The 12,388-nt window shown below is 36.4% G+C and overlaps 1 protein-coding gene across 1 annotated transcript in view; it reads left to right on the top strand.

Moving 5' to 3' along the window:
- LOC108974973 (transcription factor mef2A) overlaps positions 1 to 12,388 on the top strand; it is a 94,018-nt gene that overhangs the window by 49,799 nt on the left and 31,831 nt on the right. The window contains exons 2-3 of the mRNA XM_018943136.1: positions 5,008 to 5,154; positions 8,221 to 9,094. Of these exons, the coding sequence (XP_018798681.1) occupies positions 5,023 to 5,154; positions 8,221 to 9,094 (1,006 nt within the window). The 5' untranslated portion in view covers positions 5,008 to 5,022. The remainder of the gene's footprint in view (positions 1 to 5,007; positions 5,155 to 8,220; positions 9,095 to 12,388) is intronic.

Raw genomic sequence — 12,388 nt, 5'->3', positions numbered from 1 at the left:
CTAAAGTTTATTTTATGATGTTCTGATGAATTAGGAACAGAAACGATAAGAAAATATCTTTTTTATTATAACGTTTGCTTTTGTACAAGTTATAGTAATAATACTATATTTGGCGTTTATTAAGCGATAGTACCTATGAACGTAAATGAAAAATTAGAAGTGTGCACTTTTAAATTATTTTTTACTTTTTTGTATGTTATTTTGATAGTAAAACTTAATAAAATTAGTAAAACTGTTATTTAAGTGATTTCACTTAAAAATTAAAAATTAAAACGACATATCTTAAAAAATATTGTTTACTTTTTCATTACATATATTTTTCTTACGTCTAATGACGACCTAAAACATGGAAATTTACTGCTTTAAGGTTATGGTTAAATTTTGTGTTGACCCGAGTAATTTGTAAACAATTTCTTGCGCATACCTTTGCACAATGAATTTGTAAACATTGCTGAATAGTAGACTACAAAATGACAGATCATGACATATTAAAAATGGCCGAAACGACATTTAGAAATCAAATCAATCCTATTGGAAAACTCGATAATTTCCTTTGCATATGAGCATTCCTTCATATTTTTTTATTAATTCTTAATTGTTGCTTTGTCGTCTAAGACATTTGGTTCGTGCGAAATATACTTTAACTCGTTTATTTTAATCTCGTGCTCCGAAGGCGAACCATATAAAATGTATTTTGGATTATGTTTCATATTAGTTATTTCGTGACTTGATTGTATTATAGTTGAAAAGGAAACACCTATTGGTCAAGCTAAAAAAAGACATGTTTGAGAATTAAAACGACAAGACTACTCTATCAATTATTTTAAAAAAGAAAGTGGTTGAAGAAGGAAATATAAAATTTTTCAAGCTACATGCAACCTCCAACAACGCTAAGGCAAAGGTCCTCCACTTATACAGTGATTCCGACGGTAGAAACCTAAAAACAATTATTTACTAGAAGAAAATATCTGTACCATGGCCTACGCTCAAATTGACGAAATTGCGGAGTGTTTTTTAATTGTACCCAAATTTTGGTCATTTTTTTCAGCAAAAATATGATTTCGGAACAGATAAATAGAATGAAAGGAGGAAAACTTAAACAAATATATCTATTGTTGGATTAGAGCAATAATCTTAACTTGAATTACGATAAATTAATAGTAGAATTTTATGACATTTCATCCGATCTTTCTCACGATATTAATTATCTAGGTAGCGATTTAGATCCCTACAGACCCTAGGTTGCAGTGCAATCCTCACTTACTATCTAATAAGGCCACTGAGTTTGCAAACCCATATATTTTGAAAGAATACTATTATAACATACGCCCTCTATTTTCTCTTCCCTGTACATAATAAGTGACTCAATGCTAAAAAATTTCACATTTTGTTCAATGAGGTGGAAGTTTGAAATGGTCACAATCGAACTCGTTTCAAAGCGTTGGGGCCGTTCTAACAATAGGCGTTGATCATGTTGAAGGACTAAAAAATAGAGCTTATTTTCATTATTTTCCAAGGTATGGGTGATAAGACACCTTGTGAAACTTTAGCTCCAATTTACAAGTATTCGTAAGACCGGCTCAGTGAAAATATGCACGAGTTTTCAAACTGAGATTAACCAAGAGTACTGTGTATTTTTATTGAAGATTTGACAAGGTAAGTCTCATTTTGAATCCCTAAAATCGATAAATTTTAAAATAATAACAAAGATAATCCTAGTTTTCAATCCCATCTTCTTCAAAACAATAATCCTCTTCATTTTTTTCATTTTAGTCAAAATTATATTGCCCCAGATAGCAGTCCGTTGCACCAATCATAAATTGAACTAATTTATCTCAATAAAGAATTTAAAGTGTTTCGCAAATCTTCATTTTAAGCCCTATTCAAAACACCTGCTTTTTAAGGCTTAACGGCTTTGTCAAAAACTTTTCTATTCCAATTTGAAACGAAATAAAATAATTGAAATGATAATAACACCTGAGCACAATGGAAATTGCTTGTTATAAGCTTCAACACGCAGAACGAATAAGTTTACAGTCGCCGGCTTTCTGTCACTGCCAATTATTCCACTATAAATCCAGTTAAGACCTAATTAACATAAAAATTAATTCACCCGAAAAGAGTGTGGCTCAAACAAACGGTGCCCACAAGAGCGCCAATACGAAAGTGGGCCGCACAAATAATGTCTGACTACAAAGACAAAGCAGTGAAAATTTAATTGGCCACGCAGCCAGGAGAATAAAAGGGAAGAGGAGAATTAAAGTCAAATATACGCTGTCTTTGACAGTAATACATACACCTACATACTTACATTTAAAAACAAAAGAACAAAAGTATATAATTATGAGTACACATATATATATAAGCCAAAATATATGCGAGCACATTTATACTATATGTAAAGATCAAAATATGTATGTAAATGTGTCGCCACGCTGTCTGGCTGTCTGTTGAAAAAACTTTGTTAAAGTCACTCTATGGCTTGCATGTAACGTATACGCCGCGCGGTACGCTTTTCACTTTGCGGTTGAATTGTGAAACTCATTAAATTTTTTCTTCATGTCTCACATTTTATGGTGGTTCATAAACGCAATTGTAATTTGTAATTAAATGAAATTTAATTAGCCTGAATTTAGGCAAATTCTTTGAGGAATTAATTTTTGCCTCGCAATTGTATGCGAGGCATTAAACAGTGCTCGGCTAAAGGTTAGCAGAAATTTTATCTCGAATGAGAATTCAAACAAGTTTTTTTTAAATCATAAGCTACATTTTATGGTTGAAGAATTTGTGGTGGATAAATGAACTTTTACAAAGCACAAAAATATGTTTGAATTTCTATGTGTGCTGAATTTCGGATAATTTACATATTATATTTGCGGTAACGAATTGGGAAATCAAGCTTTGTTAAACTAGTATCAACCTTAAATAAATAATAAACAATAAATTTTGATAAATGTATAACTTATTAGAGGAAGTAGTTGGACACAGATTGTCGTTAAATCCCAAAATCGATATTGAAATAAAAATAATGAAAAGTTGTTTTAATCCAAAACTCTTAGATTAATATAACAGGTTGTTCAATAAGTTCGATAAGAGAGGGTGGATTTTGTACGTAAATTCTTTAGTATGGATGAGACTTGGATCTATTACCATGATGTTGAGTCAAAATAAGAAGCTAAAGAGTGGTGTGAGCCTGGCTGTTCGGCTCCGAAACGAGTGTGTGTCCAGAAATCAGCCAAGAAGGCTATGGCATCAGTTTTTCGGGATGCAAAAGGAATTTTGTTTGTGGATTATTTACATACTGGTACAACCATTAATTTTGAGTTGAAGGAAAAAATTCGTGAAAAAAGACCCGGTTTGTAGAAGAAAAATATCTCTTTTCATGAGGACAATGCACCGTGTCACAAGAGCATTTTGACAATGGCTAAAATCCATGAATTAAAGTTCAAAATGTTGGAGTATCCACCGTATTCATCAGATTTGGACTCCAGCGACTAGTGTTCAGGGAGATTATACTGGATAATAAAGTGTATTTTGGATCATAAAATTGTGTTTTTGTTATCAAATGACAAAACTTATGGAACAACCTGTTATGTGATGCTTACCAAACTTTTTTTTGTATAGTTCCTAAAAATGTATTCTTTTTTTTTTTTTTTTTGTTTTTGCTATGGAGACGTTCTCAGACAATTTTTCTGACGTCAAATTCGGTGGATTTAATTAATCCAATTCAAATCATAAATTAATCGGCGCACACACACACGAAAATTTTGCTTGTTTACATACTCATTGACCCAGAAATGGGTCTCATCGATGAACAAACTTTGGCTCCAAAGTGTTAGTTCTTCTTGTAACTTTTCAAAAACGAAGCGATATCGCTTGGAAATGTCGAGCGGTTTCGATTCTTGCACAAGCTTTATTTTGTACGGTTTTGGTTTAAGATATCGACGTAAAATGTGCCAAGTCGTTCCATTCGTCAGTCCGAGTTACTGCGAGCGCCGAATCGACTCTCCAAGGTCTTCGTGTGTTCACTCTCAGCTACGACTGCTATATTTTCTTCACTGAGTACTGGACATGGTCTTTTCAAGATGGATGATATTGTGAATAGTACGCTCACGCTTAAAAGAAAGCTATTGAAAAAAGTATCTCTACTTGGAGGTCCTTTACTTTACACGGGTATAAGAAAAAGCAAATCTAAAATGTTTACTTTATTGAAAACACAAAAATGTTCACATCTCGTGGCGTTAAATTGTAGAAAATTTAATATAAGTTTTCTAAACCACACCCAATTGTGACTACAAAACAACTTGCTAATGACGGCGTCAAGCGTATCACTTACTGTTGAAATAGTGAGTCTAACTTTCGCATGGTAAACAAAACGCTCATATCTGAGGCATACAGATAACTATATACATATATGTATATGCGTGCTAGTGTATATTGTAGATATATATATATATACATTATACCGCCAACACTAGTGCCGGTGCACGGCTTGGGTCCCTGCGCTCAAGTAACTTTAATAAAATTCAATCATTTGCTCAATTAGGATTCGCCAAACAAAACAGACAAGCAAAAATCTGTATTCCCTCCGCTTAACTGCCTGCAGAATGCGTCTTTCCTTTCACGAACAGTGCTTCATTTGTTCTTTAAATAAGTTATCTACACGCACACACACGCATATAGCTCCCACTACACCCACACTAGCGGACCAGCGTCGTTTATTCGCACGTGTTGATCAAAGACAGAGAAAAGTTTTCAGCCGGGAAAATCTTCACAGCTGAATGGCTGCTATGAAAAGCAAAACTTTAAGAAAATCGCCAACAGAAGCGTGATTATAGACGAGCTTTTTTTCGTCACGGCCACGACGTAAATTTTAACGAACGCTTATCGAACAGAAAGTGAAACAAATTGTCTGCACGCGCAAAATATTTAAAACACTTTTAAAAGCAAGTTGTTGTTGTAATTAAATCAATTTATTCGTATATTTGTGCTTTCACTCTCTTCCAGCTAAACACGCCAGCAATGGACGCTAAATTGGATTCGCGTCAAGGACAATTTCCGGCTTCCTTTCCGGACACATTCAAGGATTTCTTTGCCGTTATGAGCGAAGACGAAGATCATCTCGATTTGTTCTCGAATTTGTTGGAAGATAAGGTAACTTGAAATTAAAATTCTAATTATTTCTTAAGCAAATGTAAAAAAATAAATATAATATAAATGCAAAGCAAAACGATGAGGCATAAAATATATAAGTAAATTAATGAGCTATAATTAATAATGAAGAATTATCCTTTTAAGTTGTAGCTACCTATTTTCAAATAGGCAATGAAACAGTCTTCTAATTTACTCCCCTAACGATAAATAAATACAAACATGTCATCTTAACTATAGGGTGATCCAATTTGAAGCACCCTAAATTTTCTAAGAAAATATACAGAGACTTCAAATTTGATTGGGAATGTTTATTATCATTCGAAAGAACATTTTGTGACATTTATCTTTTTGAAATTGTATCTTTTAAATATTGGCCATAGCTACGTCTCAGATGATCAGTAGAATTCAATTTTCGATGACTCGTTCGAGCACGTCCAAGGCCTGAATGGAAGCAGAATTATCCGCATAGACTTTAGAATTTACATATTCCTTCAAGAAAAAGTCTAAGGGTGTGATAACACACGATCTTGGTGGCCACTTGACCGGCTCAAAACGTCAAATTCAATTTCAGGCGTCAAATAGTCGGTTATCATGGCGCGATAACGGTTCCCATTGACGGTTATTTTCTAACCGGCATCATTTTTGAAGAAATATGGACCGATGATTTTACCGACCCACAAACCACAACAACCCGTCTTGAATCTCTTCAGTTTTTTCTTTGTCACAAATGTGGAAATTTTTCTTGTTTTCATACCCATTGAGACAGAAATGGGCCTCAACGCTAAACAAAATTTGGCCCGTAAACGTCAAATATGCTTGAAGTCCGAGTTGCTGCGAACGGCGCCGAATCGACTCTCCATGGTCTTCATGTACCCTCTCAGCTACGGCTGCTATAATTTCTTCACTGCATGCTGAAAGTGGTCTATTCGGTCGAATATATTCAATAATGATATTGTTCAGCATTGTCTCAAGATGGGTGATGGGGTTCCAAACAGTATACTCAGGCCGATTATGGTGACCATGAATTGAGTGAAGGGCGCGATACACATTCTATACAGAACGTGAATTTTCGCAACAAAGTTGATGGATTTGTAAACCATGTTCAGGCGTAAGTCTTTCCATAATAAAATGCTGAACAATACTGAACAAAAATAGCATGACAGCTTGGCACGACTCACGAATGAACTGTCCGAAAAAGGCTATTCAAGAAAGTACATTTACTTGGATAACCCGTATATTTATACAAGTGGATTACCTAGAAAAAAAAACAACGCATTTAATAGCAATTTTTTTTTTATTAACTGCTCCAATACATATCTGCCAACACTTAATCCAATTTCTCATACATTTGTTATGAGTCTCGGCTGGGATGGCCGTCGATGCCTCCAGCGAAGTTAGGTTTTTCCAGCTTCTGCTCAGCTAAATTGTTAAGCGTCAAATCTTTTGGCACGAGTCTAGCATTGCCACGATTTATATCCAAAACATTAATACATCGAGTCGAGCCATAAGAGATGTTATGATCCTCTGCTATCTCCCTGATACCAACGCAACGATTCTCAAGCACTTTTTCTTAAACAGAGGATGACGGGCGACAGGCATGATTAAAATTTTCGAAGACTTCCCAACCTTCACTGAATGATTTGTGCCATTCAAATAATTGTGTTCAAGATAATGTATACTTCGCAAAGTACTTCTGTGGCATTTTCTATAATTCTATAATTAATATGATTAGTGTGAAAATTTAAAAATACAAGCAAAACCGTTGTTAAAGTTTTTGCCAAGCCTAAAATGGCCTTACAAACTGTTTGAAAGCTCCGTAAAGAAAGCTACCAAACAAACACTAATTGAAATATGGAGATCAAACTTCACGCGAATGTTTAAATGGACCAGTCTGAGTCAAATTTATATCTATATTTTTACATAATTACATCCACATTTAGATAAAAATGTGAAGCTCTTCTCTCACAAACTGTAACATATGATTATGATTTTGATACTTTCATTATGTATTTATTAAAGAAACGAGACCACTTTTAAGAAGGCAGTGCAAGTAGTTGATCACTCCGTATACCCCCGATTTCAAAATCTATTTGAGTTTTTATTCTGTAGGAAGTTGTAGATTCATTGTTGAACTTGTGGTTGTTGGTACGGATATCTAGACCATGTTTGGTAGTAAGGCGCATGCCAGTTGCCATCAAACTACCTAACGCGAATTTTATTAAAAGGGTTGGGATAGGGAAAGGGATTGGTTTCGTGAGGCATGTAAAGAAATTTTTTGGTCCAGTTCGACGATATTATCTCCACGGATTTGGAAGAGAAAGTGTTAGGTTCCTGTTGGGCTGTGGAAAAGCGAGAAAGCTTGTGGAGATAGGTGCTTACATGTTGATTGACGTTTCGATTGTCTACATTCCTTTTGTTATAGCAAATAAAGTTTTATTATCAAAGAGCGGTTGTCCGAAGGTGATTCGATAGATTGGACTTTGTTGAATTGTGCCACTTCAGAGGTCCCCTTTTCTTGTCCAGCAGTGTACTTTTGATTCGATTTAAATTTGATCAAAGGATCAGTGTACATACATATATCGAAATATTTCTGTGTTAGCTGCTCTTCCTATTCACCAAATCTAATATGATTGTACTTTTGATCCATCCCGTATCCTCTTACGTATTTTATGTAAACATCTGTGTAACTCTACCTTTTGTTGGTTACTTTTTTAATTAAAATCCAACGAAATCCTTAAATGTGTACATATATTATGTTTAATCATTATTAAATTTTACTTGCCCAGTCAGCACATTGACACATTCAATCACACATAAACACACACTCATATTGCTTTCAATACCTACACTTTAAGTCCTAACCTCTACCTCGTATTTAGCCAAGAAATACTGGTATTTCTACTACAAATTGCAACTAAACTGAATTATTTCTCGACAAACTCTAAAACTACTTTCCAACTGTCATAAATTCATTATACAAATAAGTGTTATCATTTTGCATACAAATCATCTCATACTCTGTGTCTATCTATCACTCTCGTTCTATATTTCGCATTTGGCGTGCAGGTGATACCGCATCACAACAATGCCAGCCACAGCACAGCGGCCAACACCAACCGATTTATACAACGTCGACACGGCGGGAGCCTCCGCTGTCCCACACACCCGCAAAGTGTCAGCGGCGAGGGCGCACACCACTCAGTCGGCCGCTCGAGTTCGTTTCGCGTGCATCGACCGCGCAACCCAGCGGCCACATATGGTGGTGGCGGTGGCGTTGGCGGCGGTATAAGTAACAGCAGCAGTATTATCACATTGAATAGCATCGGACAGAGTGGCGGTCATAGCATAGGCAGTGGACACAGCACTGGCAGTGGCAGCAGTGGTGGCGGCAGCGGTAGTGCCAATGGCAATGGCAATTTATTTTGCAAGCACATCAAATACTGCTGCCTGCATCAGCAACATGCACAACTGCCCAACATAGCAGGCACCACTCCGCCGCACCATCACCATCATCCCCTCCAGCATCAGCAGCAGCAGCAGCAACAGCAGGCACAGCCACAACAACAGCAGCCAACACAACCGAAATCACCGCATAAACACCGTTTGGCCCAGCAATCAGCACAAATGCAAACGAAATCCGCAATAACTGTGCCGACGGCTGCAACAGCTGGTCACTACCTACAACAACACGTGCATCAGTATCAGCCTACAGGCGCGGCGTATGTGTCGGATTACAGCAATGAGATTAGCGGTAGTGTGCGCATGGGACCGGACGGCGAGGACAACAGTGGTGGTGACGGCAGCAAGGATCGACAACAGCATTTGTATACTGGGCAACACATGCATCAGCAACAGCAGCATCACCATCAGCAACAACAACAGCGTGCGGCGGCGTTGCAAAAACGGCATTCGGTGATATTGGAAAGAGCATTCGATTTTGGTGAGTGCAAAACCATATTACCATATTTCAAAAGCACTCAGACCACACGCACACACATTACTTTTTAATTTTAACTCACAGTTGGTACTTATTTCGGGATTTTGGAATGAGATAGAGCTTTAATATACTCATTTACCTCACAAAGATATGCACAGCCTTTTCCACGGTATTAGATACAATTATCTCTGCAATCAATGTAATCAGTTCATTTTAAGTTAATCTCAAAGCGTCACATTTAAATATAGTAAACGGCGTGTAAGCGTTTACTTGTCCGCCAAGACAATGTAAATACTACCGATGCTTTGAKGGCTGTCGTAAACATTTTCAGAAGTGGTCTACAGTAAAGTTAAGGGTTTGCTACATACACTGTACTACCCCAGATGATAAAGTTTTTGCCTTAAGTGATAGTTCGAAGAGCGATCAGCTCTAACCTAGATTTATTGTATTTTTTACAAAGAATGAGCTTTAAAATCAACATGTTAGGGCCTTCCTTATGATTTTCCTGTCTGAAGAATTAAAAAAAGACCGGCTGATTCTATATGTTTCATGCAATGTGGGGAGCACATTATTAAGTTCCACAACTTTACTTCAAGCACTGTTTATATTAAAATTTTTAAGTAAAGCTAGTTAGTTAATTTCTTAAATCAACGTCCCCAGTATAGAGCAAAGATAAAGAGCCAGCAAAAGTAGGGTATTTCATCCGAAGTTGTCGTTTTCTTTTCATTGGGAGTAGTTTCTACGTGGCGGGTTCCAAACCCCGCTCACCTCTGGTCAACAGACTGACATTAGATTTCAGCGAACAATCTCTTTTAGCCATGGCTCCAGCCACAACACAGACTGGATACCGAAATAGTAGGAACTGGGTATGGTCCTACAACTGTAAGTGCTTACCCAGAAGCATAACCATACCCAATTTCAGCCTTAAAATCCAACGCAAAATCACTCTTGTCAACCGATGCTACTTTGGACTGGGTAGCCAATTGACGAACAAAGAATAAACTTTACAAATCCTACTATATGGACAATAACATTGTGTGATGAGTCGGCCTTAGGAGTGTTCGAGACAAAAGTTTTTTGGAAGATTTATGGTCCCCTGCGCATTGGCAACTTCGAGTACTGCAGTCGATGGAACAATGAGCTAACTGTAAGAGATATACTGGGCCATTGACATAGTTTAGCGAATCAAGATTAAGCGGCTATGCTGGCTAGGTCTTGTTGTCCAGATGGATAACCCTCCAACTTTGAAGGTTTTCGATTCAGTACCCGCCGGTGGAAGCAGAGGAAGAGGAAGACCTCTTCAATTAGAGAGATCAAGGGAAGAAGGACCCGGCTGCACTTGATATCTCAAACTGGCGTAAAATCGCGAAAAGAAGAAACGACTGAGACGCTGTTGTTAACTTGGCTATAATCGCGTAAGCAGTGTCTACGCCAGTAAAGATGAAGAAGGAGAAAGATGAAGCAATAAAAAAAAACAAAATCTGTTACACAGAGAGTTCAACTGTTAGCGAATTCGTACAAAAGGACTGGTTTTTATAATGACAAAAGTATGAACAAGTATCATGGATAAAAACAATAGTAAAATGATATCGTTAAAATAAACTGGCCGTCACGAACTACCAACTTAAATCCGTTTTGGTTTTATATACATTTATAAAGATGTGTCATATATCATTTCACATACAATTTTCTTTGCTAAATGTGTCAGTGTTTTCTCTATATTATATGGTAGGTGTATTCAGTAATAATGGCTAACATAAGATATGAACAATAAACGTATTATTATCATACATGCATATACAGGGTGTCACAAAATTAACGCAAGTAAATTCTCCGGCATTTTAATTAATCTCTTCACAGTTAACACAGTTTAAATACTATTCCGACCATATTTTATATGAAATACTCGAACTGCATCACCAAGCTATCAATATTTTTAAAGTATTGTTCAACAGTGAAGACACGTTGCTCCTGCGTATAACGCTCCATTTTTACTAAGAATAAACTGTGAACTGTCGATTTATTTTTGTTTAGGGTTGTCAACCAACACTTTACTACATAAATGGCGGAAAATTTAAATCTTGCTGTAATTTTGTTTTTAATTCCAAACCTGCGTTTATATTGAATCACTCTTCATAACTGACATGCCATTGAAAGCTATCCCTTTCCTCTATTGAATGTTTTCACTATTTCATCTTTCATTTCATTATTTTCATCAATTGTGTACCGCCACCTCCTCATTTGCTGCCTAATTTATTTCCGCTTCCATTATATTTCCTCCCCTTTTATGTTCATATTCGCCGTTATCTACAAATTCATAGTAACCAAACAAATATCAATCAACAGCACTTCCTACTTGCAAAAAGGCATCAACTGCTATGAATAGCCGAAACATCCTTTCAGCCATTAATGAAGCTACAAAATCACTGAGCTTACACGTCAAACACCGGTTTGTCCACTTAAGATGGCTATATTTGTAATGGTAAAATAGCGTTGGTCGCAAAACTCAAACCACAATTGGTCGCTTCCTTTGTCGTTTGTCGTTTTTTCATGGTTCATGTTACCAGCACTTACTCCTCCACTCCACTTGCCTTGTTTGTTTTATTATTTACCTTTGCTCACGAAATGTGCTCTTGTGCCTGTGCCTTGTTCGGGTTTTCTTCTATCAGATAATAAAAATTTTATGAGCATCAGCACAAAGGACAAGGAATCGTAAATCCACTCAGCTTAAGTGCACACGCGGGCTTTATTCACTGAAAAGTTGGCCGTGGAGTTTTTCGTTCAAATGAGATGATTTAATGCAATTTTTTATGAGATAAAAGCAAGGTTGCATTAATTTAAATGCGCGGTTATGCCGGGTTTTCGGCGTGCAATTAATTTGCTAAGATACATACGTGTATGTATATGATGTGTAATGATGTAGGGCAATGTGTTTATGGTGTGTCTAGTTGAGATAGATTTATTTAAGAATCCAAAAACCAAATAACACACTGACATCATTTCACTGCTGTGAGCCAAATGTAAAAATTAATTACACAAAAACCATAAAATTTGACATATGCTCCAATCTTTAAGCATGGTTAGAAAGGTTAGAATCAAAGCAGTATGCCATGTTGCATTATCTTGGTTAAAGAGTCGTCGGCTCATAATTCTGCCCTGTTTTTATACTCTCGCAACAAAGTTGCTAAAGAGAGTGTTATAGTTTTGTTCACATAACGGTTATTTGTAAGTCCTAAAACTAAAAGAGTCAGATATAGGGTTATATATACCAAAGTGATCAGGGTGACGAGTAGAGTT

This window comes from Bactrocera latifrons, unplaced genomic scaffold (assembly GCF_001853355.1).
Source record: "Bactrocera latifrons isolate USDA-ARS-PBARC rearing strain unplaced genomic scaffold, ASM185335v1 scaffold_6, whole genome shotgun sequence".
Classification (NCBI taxonomy): domain Eukaryota; kingdom Metazoa; phylum Arthropoda; class Insecta; order Diptera; family Tephritidae; genus Bactrocera; species Bactrocera latifrons.
This window is presented reverse-complemented; position numbering and strand designations above follow the sequence as displayed.